Raw genomic sequence first — 19,409 nt, 5'->3', positions numbered from 1 at the left:
CTCAACTTTTGTACTTCCTTATGTGCTGGTTCCTTCTCCGAGAATATTCATACCTGCTATGTTTCATATCAATCTACACTCATCCGCCATGGTCTAGGTCATGCTTTCTCCTCTGAGGCCCTCCTCAGTCTTCTGGTCTCCAAACTCCCTGCAGGTAACCAGTGCAGCTCTCACCATCCAGATGAGGTCATTTACCTGCTGTGTCCCTCACCCATACACACAAAGCCCGGTGGTCTCCAAAGAAACCCCTCCCTTGACTCAGAGCCCTTCAGCCATATAACATGCTACAGGGGTACCATTACAAATGGCCTGAGCACTTCACTTGGCTGCCTCCTAAGCAGTGGAAAACCTTCATCCGCATCTTCCTCCCATGCTCCCCAGGGAAAGTGACAAACCATATTGCCAGGGGGTTCTGCTTGATCAGGACCCTCTTTTCTTCCCTAGTGTGGAGTCAGCGAGGTGGTTCACAGTTATGAAATATGACAGAACAATATCTGTGGTAATTAGAATTTTTTTTAAAGAGCTTCTGATGATCATAAAGAAACCCATGCCTCAAATAGCCTGGACAGGGGCAGGTACTGAGCAATCCTTTGAGCTTACTAGTTATCACATGCCTCTTTCCCAGCCCCCACGCATGTGTGTGCATGTGTGTGCATGGGGGAGGGGGAAAGAGAGAGAGAGACAGACAGTCAGAGTCTGCCATAGCCCTAACTGACCCCAGGAACCACCTGGTCCTGCTTCTCTTCTCACATCACATGCTCTGGAAATGTTGTCTGGCCTGATTAAAGAGAAACCCTTTTTGTTGGTGCTGGCCCACTCTCCCTCCAGCCCACGTTGCTGATTGACATTTTTATTACAGAAAGGAAGTGGTGCGATTCTGAATACTGTAAAAACAAAAGCTAACCCGGCCATGAAGACTGTCTACAAGTTTGTAAGTACTGGGGGAAGTCTGGAAGCCATGGATGGGTTCCGTCATGAAACTAGACTCTTCTTGTTTGTTTCTGTTTTGTTTGTTTGGGGTTTTATGGTGGTGGTGGTGGTTTGGTTGGGGTTTTTCTTGTTGCTTTGCTTTGGTTTGTTCTTGTTGTTGTTTTTAAGACAGTCTCACTATGTAGCCCTGACTGTAACTCACAGAGATTCCTCTGCCTCTTCCTGCCAAGTGCTGAGACTAAAGATGTGTGCCACTATGCCGGATACAACCTGACTCAAGTGTCTCAATACCTCGATTGCAGAAGTGGCCAAACGGTGGCCATGCCATTTCTTAGCAGTCTCAATGTTCTGAGAATTGCTTGGCATTGCTGATTTATAAGCAGGACTGTGTGTGTGGTGAGGAGATGGCCCCTCATTTTTAACTTCCCCATGGCACATTATATGTGTGGTTACATACAGGGAGTGTAGAGACCAGAGGATAGAGAAGCTGTCTGTTTTATAACCATGGGCACAGTGGGGAAAACACCCTCAGTTTTGTCCCGATTCTTCATCCTCTTTCTTACCACTGTTCTGTAGAAAGTGTGTCATGAGACACCTGCCCATAGGAGATGCATCTGTTCCTGGCTCCATCTCTCAGAAGCCTCAAGCATTTGTTCTTGTGTTTTTCCCTACTTGCTCATTTTGACCCTGAGCCACATACATGGGGTGGTTTTGTTTGTTTGATTGATTGATTGATTGATTGATTGATTTATAGAGACAGGGTTTCTCTGTGTATCCCTGGCTGTCCTGGAACTCACTTTGTAGACCAGGCTGGCCTCAAACTCAGAAATCCACCTGCCTCAGCCTCCCAAGTGCTGGGATTAAAGGCATGCGCCACCACTGCCCAGCTTATTTTTATTTTTAATCGTGTTAGTATTTCCTGTGCTTAAACTCGAGTTTCCATACTGGATGAGTGGCTACCAGCAGAGATGCACAGGTCAAAACTGGCAGAAAATAGAAGCCAGGGTGTCTTCTAAAATGAAATTTAGGAAATGGTGCTATAAGAACCTAGCAACTGCTTTGTTTCAACCTGGAAAGGCAATGGGCCCTGAGGCCTGGCCCTGGTAAAGTATAGTGGGGTTCCGAGTCTTGCGGCAGGTAAAGCTACTGTTCTTTTACTGGTAGCTGCCACCAGGCTGCTGAGGTAAATAATTACAGAGAGCAGAAGGAAGGCCTGGGAAGGGAAAGAAGAAAAACAATCTCTGGCATCAAAATGCAGAAAATGAAATCTCTGCTGCTCCTTTAAGGGTTTTTTTTTTTTTTTAACCTTTTACCTTAGTATTTGTTTTCATGGCCATTATATTTTTCAACTTGATGATCCTATTTTTTCTTCGTTTTTCTAGTAATCAGAGAAGGTGATTCATGGTGGACTGAAATCAAGCATAGACCCGGCTGGAAACAGAAAGGGAATCTTAACTTAAATTAATTTTTCATGCAGGCAAAAGATCATGCAAAAATGGGAATAAAAGAGGTGAAAAACCGCTTGAAGCAAAAGGTACTTGAAGTTCTTATTCAAAATGTATAAGCACCGTGTATGAAATGCGTGGCCACAAAAAAGTAGGATGTGATCAATAGAAGGCTGTTTGATACAGTGTTGTTAGCACACTTCAAAATGCATTACCAGCTGTCCGGGAGTTTCACACTGTTATAAATATTCACAGACAAAAAAATGTCTTCAAATAACATTAAGACTCTTTGTGGGCTTAAACCCACAAAGGCGAGTGAGTTCAGAGTTACCACTGTCTCCCAACCCACCCCACCAGGCCTGGGGTTTGCAGGAAACCAGCAACACTGGCTCCCTCATACATACTCTCCACCACCCCGGTGTCACTCTGTTCCTACAGCCACCCTGCCTCAGGTCTGGTCTAACTTAAACCCAAAAGCATACCCAGAGAAAGGACCACTCTGTTTCCAGCAGATACATACAACGAGTGAGCAGGAAGGGAATACCATAGGTCTCCCCCACTTTGCACAGAGCAAGAGTAGCCTAGCCTATGCATAAGGTACGTGCAATCAAACAGAGGCTCGGATTGGCTCAGTGGTCCATCAGAAAATTTGCATGTAGTCACTATGGCTGAAATTTCTACAATCTGAATCCCGGGAGTACAGCTGTGTAACCAGAGTGGGGCAGTGGTATGCGTGTCACACCACTGCAGCATGCCCGCCAATACTGTGATTGCCACTCCATGTTCAAGATGAGCCAGAGTAGAAGCTGTCACCCCAAATCCCTAGAACAAAGCTGTGAGTGAAGAGACTGGTTCACAGGTGAGGTAATTCATCCAAGGCCATAGTGCGTGAGCCTAGCAAAAGACAGGATTAGATGTCAGATCTGTTGACCTCTCCTGTCAGAATACTTCCACTCTGTACCGCCTACTGCTTCCCCCAAACGTGTATTTTCCTTTGCAAAAGATATCTGGGGCCATTTTCCCCACACCCCTAATTGTACCACTATCTAGGCAGTTTGTGTTGGTTCTGTTTTAATTGAAAGCAGTTTCAACTTTATAAAGTTGGGAAAATCCTCATTAACTTGAAATGGGTCGAAGGAATTGATTCCTTTCTTTTAATTGGAAAATAATTTGCTCTTACTAAGCATTTAAATTCCAGCTTTGGCTGACAGTGAATTCTTAACAGCTGAGGTTCTCATCCTGTGCTACAAACCTTGTAAGGCAAATCCATACAGACCGAATGGCAGTCTGTTCACCCTGGCAGACAGTGGCAGGTGGGACTCTACATAGATATTATCTGAGTCACTGATCATACCTTTCATCCCCTGTCCCAGTCACATGAAGATGAGTTGCATGTGTCCAGGTGGGTACTCCCCACCCCTCAGCGTCTAAATTGTAGGCTATGGTTGTTTGGTATTATGCCTGAAATAAGCAAAGGCGGGGTCCCTCCTTAGGCACCAGACAAAAGGCCTCATGGGTCTCCTTGCTCCTGCTGACCATGAAGCCAGAGACTGCCATCACAGTTCCTTCCCCCCCTCACAGTCTCTCCGCAGCAGCCAGCAGAGCTCAGCTTTTTTCCTATGTTTACCTAAAGGCTCATTTACACAGTCTAGAGCGTGTTCCCTGCACACACTCCACCTTTCCTTCCTTCACTCTAAAGCGTTTTCCCCTCCCCCCCTCCCCAGCCCACACCAGTCTTTTCAAGAATAGCTTCAGGAGATAATGTTCTACAGAGTCAGTGCCTCTCAGGTGACACAAACGATGAAGGCATTTTATAGAAATGTGGCTTGTCACCGCTGGACTGTTGACAGATCTATTAGTGCACCCTTTTCAATTTTCACTTTTCCCCCCTTGGCTCTTACAGATTTCCACAGACTTGATATTTCACAGTTGTTCTTGGAAGAGCTGTTTTGTAATTGAAACTCCAGCATTGTTCAGGACATACAGGCCCCTGGTCTCTGGTGCTCTCCAGCTCTTTTTCTTGAGCTAATTTAGGATTTAGCTTCTCCTGACCTATCTCACTGTAGTGGAAAGTATTTCCTTGGCTTTTTTCTCCCCCTTCCATCCACCTGCTTCATGCAGTATGGAACCTGTCTCTATGGCTCCCCATATACCTAACACAGGCATCAAAAGTTTGGTTTCTGCTATGAAATTGAGGCAGTTGCCAGCAAAGACCCAATTTTCCAATGTGCTGGGTTGCCACCTCTAACTCTGCATAGCAATGGTGACCTCACACACATAATCAAGAACCCAATCTTGCCCTCTTTGCTCTTGCCTTGGGTTTGAATTGCAAATAGAGAATGTGGAGCTGACCTATGAAGAGGTCACCACCATGTGTGGAGAGTCCATCTCTAATATGACTGAGCAGGGCCCCTTTTCCATCCCTTGTTCATCTGTGCAATAGATTTTTCAAAGCCTCTGAAATAGCTTTCAGGGTATCTGTGACCACTGGCAAGTGACTGTTCGTAGATCCTGTAGTGCGGCTTTATTCCATGCCTGCTCTGCTTCATCCCTGGAACAAAAAAGGAAGATGGAGAACATATTTCTCTGGATAAATGGAACAAAGGGGCCAAGTTCTGCTGTAGCCCAGCCTCCTTTGAAGTTCGACTTGCTCAGAGTTAGGAAGAAGGAGAAATGACAGGGATTCCAGCCGTAGCTTCCCAAGGGAGACAGTAGCACTTCCCTAGGAGTATGTCCTCACCAGGCTTGACCTGCAGAAGAATATCGCCAAATTGCATTCAGTTTCCCTGGTTCAGGCTGTCTAGAGAATGAACTTTTGGGCTAAAGAGCTCAGCCATTAAAAGCTAGGCTCACAACCAAAAAATATAAGAGAATGCACTTTAAATCCAGTAGCTGCACACTCCTCTTTACCTGTAGAGGGCACTAAAAATTTCCTACCCTATGGTGGCCTCTTGAGTTGTAGTTCTGTCTTCCTCCTTCCTCCTGTGTGACCCTTCAAAAAGGAGGGACCCACCCCTCCCTGAAGCCCCTTGTTTTGTTTTTTTAAAAATGACATTTAGGAAGACAAGTTGTCCATGCCCCCACCTCCCACCCCCATTTGCCAACAAATTGTATGTTTATTGTATGTGTATTTTCATGCCCTTCAGAAATCCCTGATTTTTTTTCCCCTAGTTTCAAAATGCTTAACTAAATGGGCCCATTTCGTAGCCATTTGGAGAGTTTGTAAATCACTGTTCTCTAAACGACAAGTTGAGTTTGATTAGTGTCTGTGATTAAAAGGAGCAAATTCACAGTTGGCTTGACTTTCTAGCCAAACGCTTGCAATCGTAATGAAGGGCCTGAGCAAGCGTGTGGGGGGCAGGGAGAGCAGGTAGACTCTTACAGAACAGACATTTTCACACTGTATCACACAGCTGTCAGCTCCCTGTCTTTAGACACATTAAAATATGCTGCAGCCTCAATCACCAAGACTCCAATTTTGGCTACTGATTTAGTATCAATATTCATATTTTAATTTACATTTGCTGTTATGGGAAGTAGACTGGAATAAGACAGGTACAACACAAATCTCAAAGTGGAAATAGGTTCTCTTACAGGAAATGAGAAGGCACTGGCCTTGGCCTTGCACACCCACTCCACTTCCAGTGCACTCTCATGGGGATGTGCATTTAAGTTTTGGAGGCCAATCGGAAGATTCAGTCTGGTTGTATAGGATATGAACTGTGTGGCCCTGGGAGAGTCACCAGCCATCTCTGTTTTCCTCATCCATAAACTAGGAAGCATCTTAGAAGAGATGAGGTGTTTTAACAGTAGTAGTACTTAGTAGCAGCTCCATAAATGAAAATATATTCTCTCCATTGCTTTGGCATACCTAGAACAAGACAGTCTGCCCAAACACCATGGGACCCACCTCCTATAGGTTGTTCCCACAGCCACAGGAGGAATTTTTCCAGACCATTTCTTTGGTTAAAACTGACCTCAGCCTGTTCAGCAGAGAGTACTCTATCCGTTCTTGAAATGCTAGGCCCTACTCCCAATTACAGCTGTGAATGCCTCCCGTGGCCTTGCTTCTTGGCTGCAAGAAGCCTGTCCCCAGCTCCTCTTAAGGTCATTTGAGTTGGCCTCTTAAGTTGTGTAGCTCTGTCTTCCTCCTGTGTGACCCTTCAGGAAGGAGTGGCCCATCTCCTCCCTGCAGCCCCTTGTTTTGCTTTTTAAAAATAGCATTTGGAAGGTCAAATTTATTTTTCCTATTTGCCAACAATTCACATGTTTATTGGGAAATTCAGCAAATCAAAGAAGAAAAATAATGTTCCTTTTTAAATAAATTTTTTTAAAGGAAGAGACTTTATTTTTTGATTGATTGATTGATTGATTGATTGATTTATTATATGTAAGTACACTGTAGCTGTCTTCAGACACTCCAGAAGAGGGCATCAGATCTCGTTACGGATGGTTGTGAGCCACCATGTGGTTGCTGGGATTTGAACTCAGGACCTTTGGAAGAGCAGTCAGTGCTCTTACCGGCTGAGCCATCTCACCAGCCCCCAATAATGTTCCTTTTCATCTGCATTTTCATATAGCATGCCCTGAACTTGTCCCAGCCTTCTAAAAATGTTTTCCATCTATCCTTGTTTTAAATGGCTCATAAGTTTATTAGATTGGCATATTTAGACACATACTACATATAGCCACACATATATACACACATACTATATATACACGCACATGCACACACATCTTAATTCCGTTGGACACCTGAGTTACTTCTGGGTTTCTTCATTTGAAAACATTCCTAGAAATGGAATTAGTGAGCCACAGAACATTTGCATCTTGTGGCATTTTTCTATAAACTTCTAGTTTGCCTTTCTCCAAGGAGGGTGTCAGGGTACCATATCCCAGTCCCTTCGCTGATGAATCAGTAAGTTCTTGGGCCACAGTTTCTTTAATCAAGGAATAGAGTTTTTCCTTTGGTCCCTACTCATGCAGTATGTCTGCTGGTAGACAGGAAAGTTCACTGTTCTCTTTGCTCCCCCCCTCTGCTGCCTGTGGCCTCCTTAAAGGAAGCAGTTGTCCTTCCCCAGATGAAGGTAATAGTGAAGAAGCCAAGCACTCTGTGGGAGAGCCATGAGAAAGTACAGAAGTTTCGGGGTGTCTGTATATTCTAACTAAACAAAATGTGGCCTTTAGACACCCAGGCACATTTACCTTCCAAATGTTTGGTTCAGCTTAATAGTGATTTATGGAAAAGCTACGCTAGACTCAAGAAAACCCAGATTCCAAGGATCTCACAGTCTGGAACATCACAGCTTCACAATAGATGGCCAAGGTTTAGTGACCTGTGACCAGTTTAGCAAGAAAGGGTGCCAAGGAGGTAGAGGAATTCATTTCTGATGGCCAAGCATAGCATGACCCACCCCCTCAGGCCAGGATACCTTCACTTGGGCTTTAGTTAGGAGTTGATATGATTTAGATGTCACCAGTCCTAATTTTAGGTTCCTCCACTTTGTAGCTCCCTGGTCTTGAATAGGTTACCCTATCTGAATCCTATTGCCTTATATGTGAAGGAAGTATAATCCTGTTTATTTCATGATCATCCTGAGCACTAAGTATGAGAATGGAAATCTAGAATCTGGAAAAGTAGCCACCAGGACTAGGTGTGCGTGCACACACACACACACACACACACACACACAGGGAAGCATTGTGTTCTTTCTGTTTGCACAATATTAGACTCTGTCAAAGCCTCCTCATAGCTCATCTCATTTAAACCATCCTCCTTGGACCTTTGCCAAACAACTAGGAATCTTCCCTGTTGTAAAAACAAAGAAACAGTTGCAGAGGGTAGGTGAGTCTGAAAGATCAGGCAGCTAGTTGATAGAACAGATAAGGCCAGAAGACTGCACTTTTTACTTAAAGCTTAAGATAAGGCACTTTCCCCTAAAACTATTGTGTTTTCTTTTAAAAATAATTATTTAGTAGTTTCCTAATTAATATATTTTCCTACCGTGCACACATGGTAGAGGGATATTTTCCTGGACCAAAAATGAATGTATTAAGGTTTGGCCTCATTCACCCTGTGCTAATCCTCTAGATGCACCCACACACACCCGACGTGCCCCTCTTGGCCTTTAGTTGCTCTCTGACACAGAAGGAGCCCCTCCTCTACTTTGTTCCATTTGACCCAAGCACCTTAGGGCAGTCCCTTTCCAAACAATCCATTTCTAATTGGCTGTCAGCAGCCCCTTTCATCACTGAGCCTTAGCTTAGCTGAGACTGGCCAATCCAGTGTGGGCCACATGCCTAAGACCAGTTTGTAAGGCCAAAGGTCATCACCTTCCTGTATCATTGACCAAGCAGAGACTCTTCTAGGTTGGCTTGTATGGCAGCTGATTCCTTAGGAAAGGAAGCCAGGAAGTAGGCAGTTGGGTATATAACGCTGTACACTCACACACATAGGCACACATTTGCATGCACACACATATAGATACACACATATGCATAGATAAAAGCGCTCTGTTTTATTCCAGTAGTTCATTGAGTAGCTAATGATGCTTTAGGCACTTGTGTCACATTACCTATCTCCTTTCACCCCTAGCTCCCATGTCCCCACTTACAGATAGGGGAACTGAGGCTCAGAGATCTTACCTATGTCTCCTCCTCAGTACATAATAACTTCCTAAGTAGCCACTTTCCTTCTGTCTCATGATTCTCTCAGTTGAGAAAGAGTGGCCAATGATCAGAAGCCTCTTCTGTTGACTGAAAGGTATAATTGTTTTTACAATGGGAAAAGTTAGATATTAACGATATTTAATTCAGGGCATGAATAATTTTTGTTGTGAAAAAAATGATTACTTAAATGTTATTTACTTGTTCCTTTATTCTCTGATTTGTCTTAAGCAACTTGCTTGACCTCAATAAAATGTATAATGCTTATTGCAGAAGGGGGCATGTCCATGTCTCTACTAGCCCACACCAGTGCTCAGCTGACACACATAGCCAATACTCTGCAGGTCAGGGAGACCCTTAGGCCCTTCCAGAAAAGCAAGGGAGAGAAGAGAGAGCCAAGAAAATGGTCTGTAGTGCCACCAGAAAGCAGACAGAGAAAAAAGGCCACACTCACAAATAATCAAAGTAATGCAAATTAAAACAACAATGAGGTCTAATTTTTCACCTATTAAATTAGCAATACATTTTTAAAATGATAAGGCTAACAAGTACCGTGAAACTGATAACACACCCACTGCGGGTAGTTGGTGTAAATTGGGAAGCAATTTGGTAGAATGAATAAAAAGCTTTAGAAAGTGTTTATGTTTGACCTCATGCTTTCATTCCTAGGGATTTCCACAAAAGCAGTAATACAAAGGGAAAGAAAAATGTGACATGTATTGCTAGCATTTAGAAAGAAAGAAAAAAAACACCCAATAGTGATGGGATGAGTTATTAAATCATTAGATGTCTGCTCAATGAAAATATTATGCATCCATTAAAATTATTATTATAATGACTGTGTGGCACCATGGTGATGCTTATATTGGAGAAAAACAGGATATAAAATTATGCATGAGCTGTGATTACAAGTAATTTTTAAATGTCTGCATATAGACAAAGTGAATGTGTGAAAATGAAAATAGCCATAGAAGAATGCAGAATGAAATAGGTTTTTCACTGTAAATTATTATGTTTATAGTTTCATGTGGATGGTTTTGGCTTCTTTGGTGCATCAGTGTCAGAAGACCAAGTTAGCTTCTGTTTCTTGGGCCTCTCCCAGGGGGCCAGGCTTAGAACAGCCTGGGGCAGTTATTAGCAGACCTCTTGGCTTGTGGAGATGACGCAAGAGGGCAAAGGGCCAGGACCCCAGTGCAACCCTAGACCTTCCTTCTTCCACAGGACATCACGGAGAACGGCTGTGTGTCCTCTGCAGAAGATCCACTGCCAAAGACCATGCCATCCCCACAGGCAGAGACCCAGGACCCCAGACTTCGAGAAGACCGGAGACCAATCACAGTCCACTTTGGGCAGGTATGTGTTCTGCCCATCCACAGGGCTGTTTGGTTTTTATGGTTTTGTTTGTATCAGAAGTTGGTGTGTGAGCAGGTCACACACAGGTTTGCACCCAGCTCTTCAGCAAAGCAACTCCATGCTCTTCACACCGTCAAGTGTTTGACATAAACATATTTTGAAGGTAAATTTTCAAAACTCTGGATGGGAGCAACATGGCATTGGACATCACTAGCTCCACTGTTAGATGAAGTCATTAAATGTACCCGCTGTCCCCCACTCCTAGGCACTGCATTTAAGGTGTCTGTTAGCTAAGCATCTCATTAGAACACTTTGGCATCCCAGGCCCCTCTTTGCACCTTCAAATAAAAGGCAACAAGCAAAGGCTTTTTTAAAAAAAGTCAATTAGGAGTTCTTTATTAATGTACTCCCTGAAAATCAATATTGGGGGTTGTGTTTCTCTGAGTAAACACCCTTGCTATGGTTCTAGAGATCCAACTCTTTACCCAACTGCTTGCAAGGACCCTAGTGCTTAAAAAAATTGTCTATTCATTTGATTTTATTTCTTTCCTCTTAATACATTGTACTCTTTACAGAAATTGAAATTTTCATCCATTTCCTACCTGTGGTTATATTTTCTCAATTAAAAGGATTATATAGCCTTCCCTACCTCTCTTCAATCAACCAGTCTAATTTATCAAATATAAATGTGTTGTATGTCGTGTGTGAGGTTTGGTGCTTTTGGTTTGATTTGGTATCTGAAACATGGCTCCGTTAGGTATGGTTGTAACAAGAATTTGCAAGTTTCCTTGTTGTAGTTGTCATTTGTTTTTCTGGTAATAGGTCTCTAACCAAGGGCCTAGTGCTTGTTCAGCAAGCTGTGTTGTTTTAAGCTATTGAGCTTAAATCATCTGATTCTTTAGCCATTCCTTAAATGAAGTATGATAAAGCTAGTCTGTATGAGTTTTTCTTTTTTAGATTTTACTTTCTATGTTTATTTTTATTTTATTTTCCCCTATTTATGTATTTATTTATTTATTTACTTTGTATCCCAATCACAGCCCCCCTCTCCTCCCAGACCACCCCTCACACGACTCCTTCCCTGTCCCCACCCCTGTCCTTCATCTCTGAGAAGGGAGAGGTCTCACCCTACCCCTGGGTACCTCAAGTCACTGCAGGACTAGATATATCCTATTGAGGCCAGACAAGACAGCCCAGCTAGGGGAACAGAACCCACAGGCAGGAAACAGGGTCAGAGACAGCACCCTCCTTCCAGTTGTTGGAGGACCAGCATGAAACTAAGCTACATATGTACAGGGGGCCTGTCTGTATGACTTCTAGTTACTGTTAATAGGATTGCTATTTTACCTCAAAAAGGACCTAGAATCCTTCATTTAAAACATTTCTTATTTTAAGAGACATTTATCAGGTGCCATTATGTATCAGGCATTGAACTATTTAAAAATAAAGTGAACCAGCCCCTTCAGATGGCTCAGCATGGCCAGACCTGACCATTTGAGTTCTGTCTCCAGCTACTGCATAATAGAATGAGAAAACCACCTCTCCCAATTTGTCCTCTGACTTCCACATTTGGGCCTGGGCACACACAGCCCCCACATACATAAGCACATGTTTACACATACAAGGAAAATTAAAAAAAACATAAGAGGAAAAGGAACTAGCAAAACAGCCGCTGTGGATTCTTTTTGCAAAACATGAACTGACGCCTGAAATCTCTGTCTTCTAGTCAGTCTTTTCCGGTAAATGTCCAAACCTCATCAACTGGGGAAAGCTACACCTCTTCTAATTTTATACTTAAAGAAATGTCATAGAGCCGGGCACATCCTGTAAAGCAGAAGTGCTGACTAACTAGCCGTTCTCTTCAAAGTGCACCTGTGTCTGCGCCCCGAGGACCTGCCTCCCTCCTCTGGGGCTTGGGCCCTGTTGGAGCAGCCCTCATCCCAGTTCCTGGCCGGCCGTGTGTGCTGAAAGCACAACCCTGGCTGTCACCAGCGTGGCATTCCAGAGTCAGCTTCCCGCTTTCCTTTGTCCTCATTCCTGCACATGCGAACCTGCCCATGAAAGGAACCCTCACTGGAGTTGGGAGCCCATTACAGAGAAAGAGGAGGCGGGGAGAAGGAATTCATGGTGTTAAACATTCCATTTTCAAAACACACAAAAAAGGAGGCCCTATTTGAAATAGAGAGACCTTCTTTCCATTTCAACAAGAAATAGAGAGATGCTTTAATGTCATTCCCAGCTAAATGCAGAATAAGAGTGTGTGTGCTCACAAGGGTGGGGGATAAACAATTAAAAAGCCACCCCAAACTCTGTTGAAATAAGAGCTGTCTGTGCCTTCACAGGTCTGCAAACTGGAGAGGATGAAAGTGGCTCCCCCCACCCCCCGTTTGTCACTTCCCTCACGTGGCTGCCAGCATTATGCAAGTGTACAGGAAGGCAGGAATTTTTTTTAATGCATGCATACGGATTAAGGTCAAGCCCCTAGTATCAGCCATGCAGCGGGCTCTCCCTTCCAGCTGCAGCCACAGAGCCTACCCACAGCCGAGAGATGCCTTAATTGAGACGTGCTGTCAAAGTGACAAACACATTTGCATACAGTCTACACTCTATTTATTTTCTCTGGAAAGGTCTACAGTCTGCTGTTGGTTGAACATTCTTAATCAGTTTGCTGTAAGTGAACCGCCAGCTAGCTCACTTGAGCCGGGCCCCTTCTTATTAGGTGACAGATTAGCAGGGAGGAGGGGGATAGAGAAACCACCAGCACCCTTTTTTTTTTTTTAATTCTTTCCAGCTTTGCCCCTTGGTGGGTTGTCCTTCAGTCCTTCCCTGAGACCTTCTCTGATGAGCCATTGATCGTAGGAGTACAGTGTTTCTGGCCAGTCTGAGTTTTAAGAGTTCTAACAGTTTAAAAATGTTTGCTACGTTCTTCTGTGTTTTCCTTTCTTGGCATTGTTCTCTAAACCATTTGAACCTGGTATGCATCCAAACTGTAGCTTCATCTTATGGTGTCTCTAAAGTCACAGATTTAGCATACTAATCCAGTTTTTTTTCTAATCCATAAAACATTTAATGTTCACTTATGATTCACCAGTGCTACACATATAGCCCTAGTATGTAAATCCTCTCCTTGGGGGTGGAGGAACAGGCCTCACAATATCTTATATGAAGGCAGGGACCATGACCTTGTTTTATGGATTAAGAGCTGAAAGACCTGAAGGAACCTGCTCAGATGAGTACGAACACTCGAAGCAGTCTGACTCAAACCCCAGTCTGACGGGACCTGCTAACCCCCTGAACATTCCCACTCTGGTCTTACATTCCTCAAGTCCACCTACTTAGCTAGAGTTGGTTTAGTAATACATGTCTATAATCTTAGGCCTTGGCAAGCTAAGGCAGGAACAACACAAGTTTGAAGCCAATCTGGGATGCACATAACACTGTGACTCAAAAGTAAGTAATAAGATGAAACAAAATAAAACAAACAAAAGTTCACTTCTCTGGCCTGTTGTGATAGTGACATTCATCCTTCTACATTACAGTCTTAGTGCTGGTGCCTAGGTGGGACAGCCCCAGTGGACACATCCTACAGGGTGACAGCAAAAGGCCCTCCGCAGAGTCCTCAGTGCCAAGAGAAGCTGCTGTCAGGGAGAAAAAGTAGTTTCTTACCCTCTGCTCTTCTCAAGGCTGGGACTGGGCCCCTATTTGCATACACACTGTTTCATCCACACACTGTAAGATAAGTAAGCACCTTGTCTCCACCCTTGTAAGACATGATGGAGACAGGCCTACAAATGAAGAAGGGGAGAGGAGAGAGGGGGAGGGAGAAGGAGAGAGGAGGGAGGGAGGGAGGGAGGGGACAGTCAGTCAGAGGGCAACTTGCAGATATTAGTTGTCGCCACCATGTGAACCTGTAGATCAAATAAGTTGTTAGGCAGCAAGCACCCCTACCCACAGAACCATCTTGCCAGCCCCTAAAATGCAAACTTTTTAAATAAAGACTAAAGCTAGGCAGAATGTTACACCCCTATAATCCTAGCACTTGAGGGGGTATGGAGGCAGGAAGGCAGAGTTCAAGTCCAGCCTGGGCTACATAGGATGCTGACTCAAAGAAATAACAAGTAAAAGGAGAATACTTCATAAGTCCTAAGGCCAAATGGTGGCTAAGTCGTTGCTTCAGCATTAGAAGGACTGAGTTACTCCTCACCGGATCAGTAAACAGTGGCACTGCTGCTCCAAAACACCTCCTAGGGGATCTATGGAAGGGAAGACTGCTCCAAAACGCCTCCTGAGGGGGTCTATGGAAGGGAGGACAGGGTAGGTCCACTCCCTTCCCAGACCCCCAGGTACAGGTAAAAAGACAGAGAAGACAGACTAGAGACTCAGATCCCATGTTTCACTCTTCTGAGATGGGGAGTGGTATTTCCTCCCTGTCCCTGGCTTTAGAAGGGGTGAAGAAGCAGGGTCCTCCCCAACAGAGTGGGAGCACCCACAGGAATGACATGACATCATGCTATGGCCCTTTTCCCTTGGCAGAAGTCAGCAGAGGTGGTACCTTCTATAGAAGCTGTTCTCTGCATATAGTCAATCTACCAGGTACTTTGAATATCTGTGCTCACTGAAATGCGTCATGACCATGAGCTAGCTGGTAAGGAAACCAGTTTGGCTGTGCTGGCATGGTTCACTCATGTCTACTCTTGAACCAGCACAACTCCTCTGCTTCTCTTGGCTGAGTGCAGACCTCCCCCCCTGCTAGAGAACTGGACAAATGCTGGAGTCCAGGGATGCTTGCTGATAGCCCTGAGTGGCAGTTGCCAAGGCTCATTGAGAAAGAAGTGGGAGGACCAGTTCTCAGACCTTCCAGACTTGCTTTGTTTCCCACAATTCAATGATCTGCAAAATGAGTAATTGCTTGTTTTCCAGTGTCCAGATTCCAAAACATACATCTTGAAATGTACCCCTCCCTCCATTTGAACAAGGAAATATGAACTTTTTTAATGTAAAGTTTCAAAAGCTATTTAGAGGCTAAAGTGATGGCTAATGGTTTAAAGCACTGACTATACTTTGTCTGTACCTACAGTTCCAGAGGCTCTAACATCCATTTCTGGCTTCCATGGGCACCAGACATACACATGGGGCATAGACATGCATACAAGCAAAATACCCATTCATATGAATAATTTAAAAGTTGTTTTGTTTTGTTGAAGCAAGGTCCTGGCTATCCTGGAGCTTGCTCACTGAGTAGACCAGGCTGGCCCTGAACTTGCTGAGATCTTCCTCCTCTACCTGAGATTAAGACATAGACCACCATACCTGATCCTTAATTTAAAAATTTTAAAAACTGTTTAAACCAGAATCCTAATCAAGTACCATAGTAGCTCTGTGGTGAGCTGTGACAGAGGTTTGCGCACCATTTTAAGAGCAGTTCTGAAAATACAGTCATAAACATGAGCCTGCCCTTTACTACCAGTTTTATTTATTTATTTATTTTAAAGATTTATTTATTATATGTAAGTACACTGTAGCTGTCTTTAGACACTCCAGAAGAGGGTGTCAGATCTTGTTACGGATGGTTGTGAGCCACCATGTGGTTGCTGGGATTTGAACCCGGGACCTTCGGAAGAGCAGTCGGGTGCTCTTACCCACTGAGCCATCTCACCAGCCCTACTACCAGTTTTATGATGAGCTGAAAATGCTACCGAGCCAACAAATGCCCTCAAAACCCTTGGTTATGAGTGTGCTGAGACGATCCTTCTGCCCATTGAGCTTGGAAGTGTCACTCCTCACTCATACCTTCAGAAGTGTCCTATATTCTCATGACACCTCAAACACAGACACCCCCAACTTGAACATACAGTCCCTGCCAGACTCCTTCCACATCCTTATCTCCCACCTCAGAACCTAACCCACACCAACCCTGAACACTGCTCAGTCCTCCACTCTCCATTACCCCTCCCACAGCCCTGTTAACAGGCCAAATGACCACTCACGTGCACTATGCCTGCTGATCAATACTCTCACTACAGTACCCCACAGCCTTGCAGACAGCCATCTCACTAACATGTTCCTAGTCTCCCTATTGATTCCATCTTCCCCCTTGACCTGACCCAGGAGTTGCTTTGCCTCTGTTCTAAACTCAGAACATGTCCCTTTGTAAGCCTCCTGGTGACTGTAAGAAGCCAGGAGAACTTCTAGGTCCTTCTCTGTACCCCACCCTAGAACTCTGCACACACCAGTCTCTCACACAGTCATTGTGATTATTTCTTTAGTACCTGTCTTCCCCCATGATAACATAAACCTCTTTGAGGTCCACAGTCTTCAACAGGACCTGCATGGAGCTAGCAGTCTGTAAACACACATTGGTTTTACTATTACCATAGATGTTTAAATTGGACCCTAACTAATTAACTATTGTTTGATTTCTCCCCATGTGTACCTCAAGTTATTTGGTTTAATTTCAGTTGCTATACTTATAATTCTGTTCATTTGGGGGGAAAATGAATAATCCATTAGTGCTCAAATCTACTTGCAAATTCCCTTTCCATAAATAAGGATCCATTTACAAGTTGAGACACCTTTAGAGTATTAAGAACTTGGATCCTGTCACATTGTACTGTTTGTGTCTTTATGAGGTCCTAAGGTCAATCATAAATGCCCTGTGGGAAAGTGAGGACAAGTCAGAGGAGTGAGACACTCTTCTACACCCCAAGGTCACATGGACCTATTCAAGAGGGGAAGGAAGAGCTGTCAAAGCAAGGGGCCCCATCCCTGAGTTACATAGAATATAAATTAAAGACATCAGGCCTGAAATCCAAGAACTTCAGAAGCTGAGACAGAAAGATTGCCATAATTTTGAAGCCAGTCTAGGCCACATAGGGAAGACTCTAAAAAACTACATATTTGGAGGCTAGAGAATTAGCTCAGTTGCTAAAGTGCTTGCCATGCAAACATAATGATCTGAGTCTGATCCCCAGTACCCTTGTAAAACATTAGTGAGGCGTGTGTGTGTGTGTGTGTGTGTGTGTGTGTGTGTGTGTGTGTGTGTGTCAGTATCCCCAGGGGACTTACCAGCCAGCCAGTCTAGCCAAAACTTCAAACTCCAGGCTCACTGAGAGACTTTGTCTCAAAACATAAGGTGGGGAGTAGTTGTAGAAGACAGCAGCCATTGACATCTGGCCGCCATATATGCACAGGCAAGTAGATGTGCACACCTACACACATGCATGCACACGCACTGTACATGTGCTCACCAGTGAGTCAGTCAGTCATAATAATAAGAGAGCTCGGATGATGGAAACTCAGAGGCTGAGATGGAAAGTCAGTAGGTTTCTGTTGCAACATGCAGCATGGCCTCCTTAAGAAGCACTCCTCTTGTTTGGGGAGCTAGCAGTACTAGAGAACCCAGCAGTGTGGGCAGAGCTCCTGGTGTAGTATGGAAGCAGTCTTCAGAACCTCACTTCAATAGCACCTGTCACTGCACCAGTTCACTCAGCCCAGGTGAAGGATGGATGTGGAAAGTCAAGGTGACAGTCCATCTCACTGCCACCCACTTCTCTTGGGACCTAAGGGCACCTATCTTACATACTTGGTACCTGGCCATTCTTAAGAGCACCCGAGGGAGAAGAGTAGCACTGAGTTTCTCACTGCTGCCAGGGGCTGTGCTGAAACCTGGACTCTCTGTTCTAGCTTCAGCTGCCACGGTTGCCGCTGCCATTGCAGTGAACTAAGCCATCTTGTTGGGGATGGATCTCAAGGCTTATCCTAACTCTTTCTGAGAACAGGACAAGTGTGGCAATAATAAGGACTTGTCCTAGAGTGTGCAGCTCAGAAGCAGAAGTCAGAGTTTGTTTCAGGCCATGTTCTGGCCTGAAGCTTGGATCTTCCCCAGTTCTGCTAAGAACTTGGTGATTTCTCGATGGGTACATACTGTTAATCTGGTGCAGAAGCTGAGCCAGTGGCCCAGGATCTCAGGATATGGAGCCACAATAAGGCTTTGTTTCTGGTTACTTTCCAGACCTTAGGCCCTCCTTAACATTTCTGTGTCTCAGTGGGTGCCAAGACAAGTATACTGGCATCCTGCACCTGGTGGAGATACCGGAAGCCAAATCCACCGTTCATCTCAAAAGCATGCCGGGTACCCTCCTGGTGTGTGTGAAGGAGAAGGGTGTGGGCATGTGTAGGAGTTGGCTGGTATTGGCTAGGTCAGATACCAGTCCAACTCTAAAGACCAAGGAAGGACTTCTAGTAGAAATTTGTATTGATTAGGGTATGTGTACTCTCAAGAGAAATTTCCAAATTCCAGTTTCCAAAAAAAAATTGTTGGTCCATATCTGCTGTGAATTATGGTCTAATTCTGGTACCAAATCAAGTTAGCCAGGCCTTTCCCTCCACTTTTTCAAGTGCCACTATTAACTCTCTCCTATGGTCACATGACTTAGCACTGCAGAACACATCCTGCCAGCTATAAGATGAACGTGAAAAGAGTAGCTTCCACACAAGGTATGACCATGACTGACTGAGCTAGCTCTGTTCTGAGCCTGTCTCCTAGCCAGTCACCATGGCTGAGGGGTCTCCTACATGTGGTGGGCAAATCCCATGCGTACACACACCTCAGAGATGAAGGAGTCATTCCTGAAAAAGAGCTGGAAGGAGGGTCTCAAAGGGACGAGGACTAGATCATACAGTGTACAGACGACCCTATAGGAAATTGTCCTTGTCCTTACCCAGAGCTGAGGGAACCTAGGATCGAGCATGCAGAGTCAAAGGCAGACATCAAGTAGAACCAGATTTAAAAAAAAAAAAGTACCAGGCCGTGGTGGTACATGCCTTTATTCTCAGCACTCGGGAGGCAGAGACAGGTGCATCTCTGAGTTCAAGGCAATCTTACAGAGCTAGTTCTAGGATAGCCAGGGCTACACAGAGAAACCCTGTCTCAAAAAAAAAAAAAAAAAAAAAAAAGGGTGGGGGAGGACAGGGGAAAGAGGACAGATGTGCAAGCCTGTCAGTGTGTGCCAGCCA

The 19,409-nt window shown here is 44.5% G+C and overlaps 1 protein-coding gene across 6 annotated transcripts in view; it reads left to right on the top strand.

The window, feature by feature from the left end:
* Dennd1a (DENN domain containing 1A) overlaps positions 1–19,409 on the top strand; it is a 473,824-nt gene that overhangs the window by 416,950 nt on the left and 37,465 nt on the right. For all 6 annotated transcript variants that reach the window (XM_021192483.1, XM_021192480.2, XM_029536942.1 and 3 more), the window contains 3 exons: positions 860–931; positions 2,408–2,464; positions 10,263–10,394. In XM_021192483.1, the coding sequence (XP_021048142.1) occupies positions 860–931; positions 2,408–2,464; positions 10,263–10,394 (261 nt within the window). The remainder of the gene's footprint in view (positions 1–859; positions 932–2,407; positions 2,465–10,262; positions 10,395–19,409) is intronic.

This window comes from Mus pahari, chromosome 3 (assembly GCF_900095145.1).
Source record: "Mus pahari chromosome 3, PAHARI_EIJ_v1.1, whole genome shotgun sequence".
NCBI classification, from domain to species: domain Eukaryota; kingdom Metazoa; phylum Chordata; class Mammalia; order Rodentia; family Muridae; genus Mus; species Mus pahari.
This window is presented reverse-complemented; position numbering and strand designations above follow the sequence as displayed.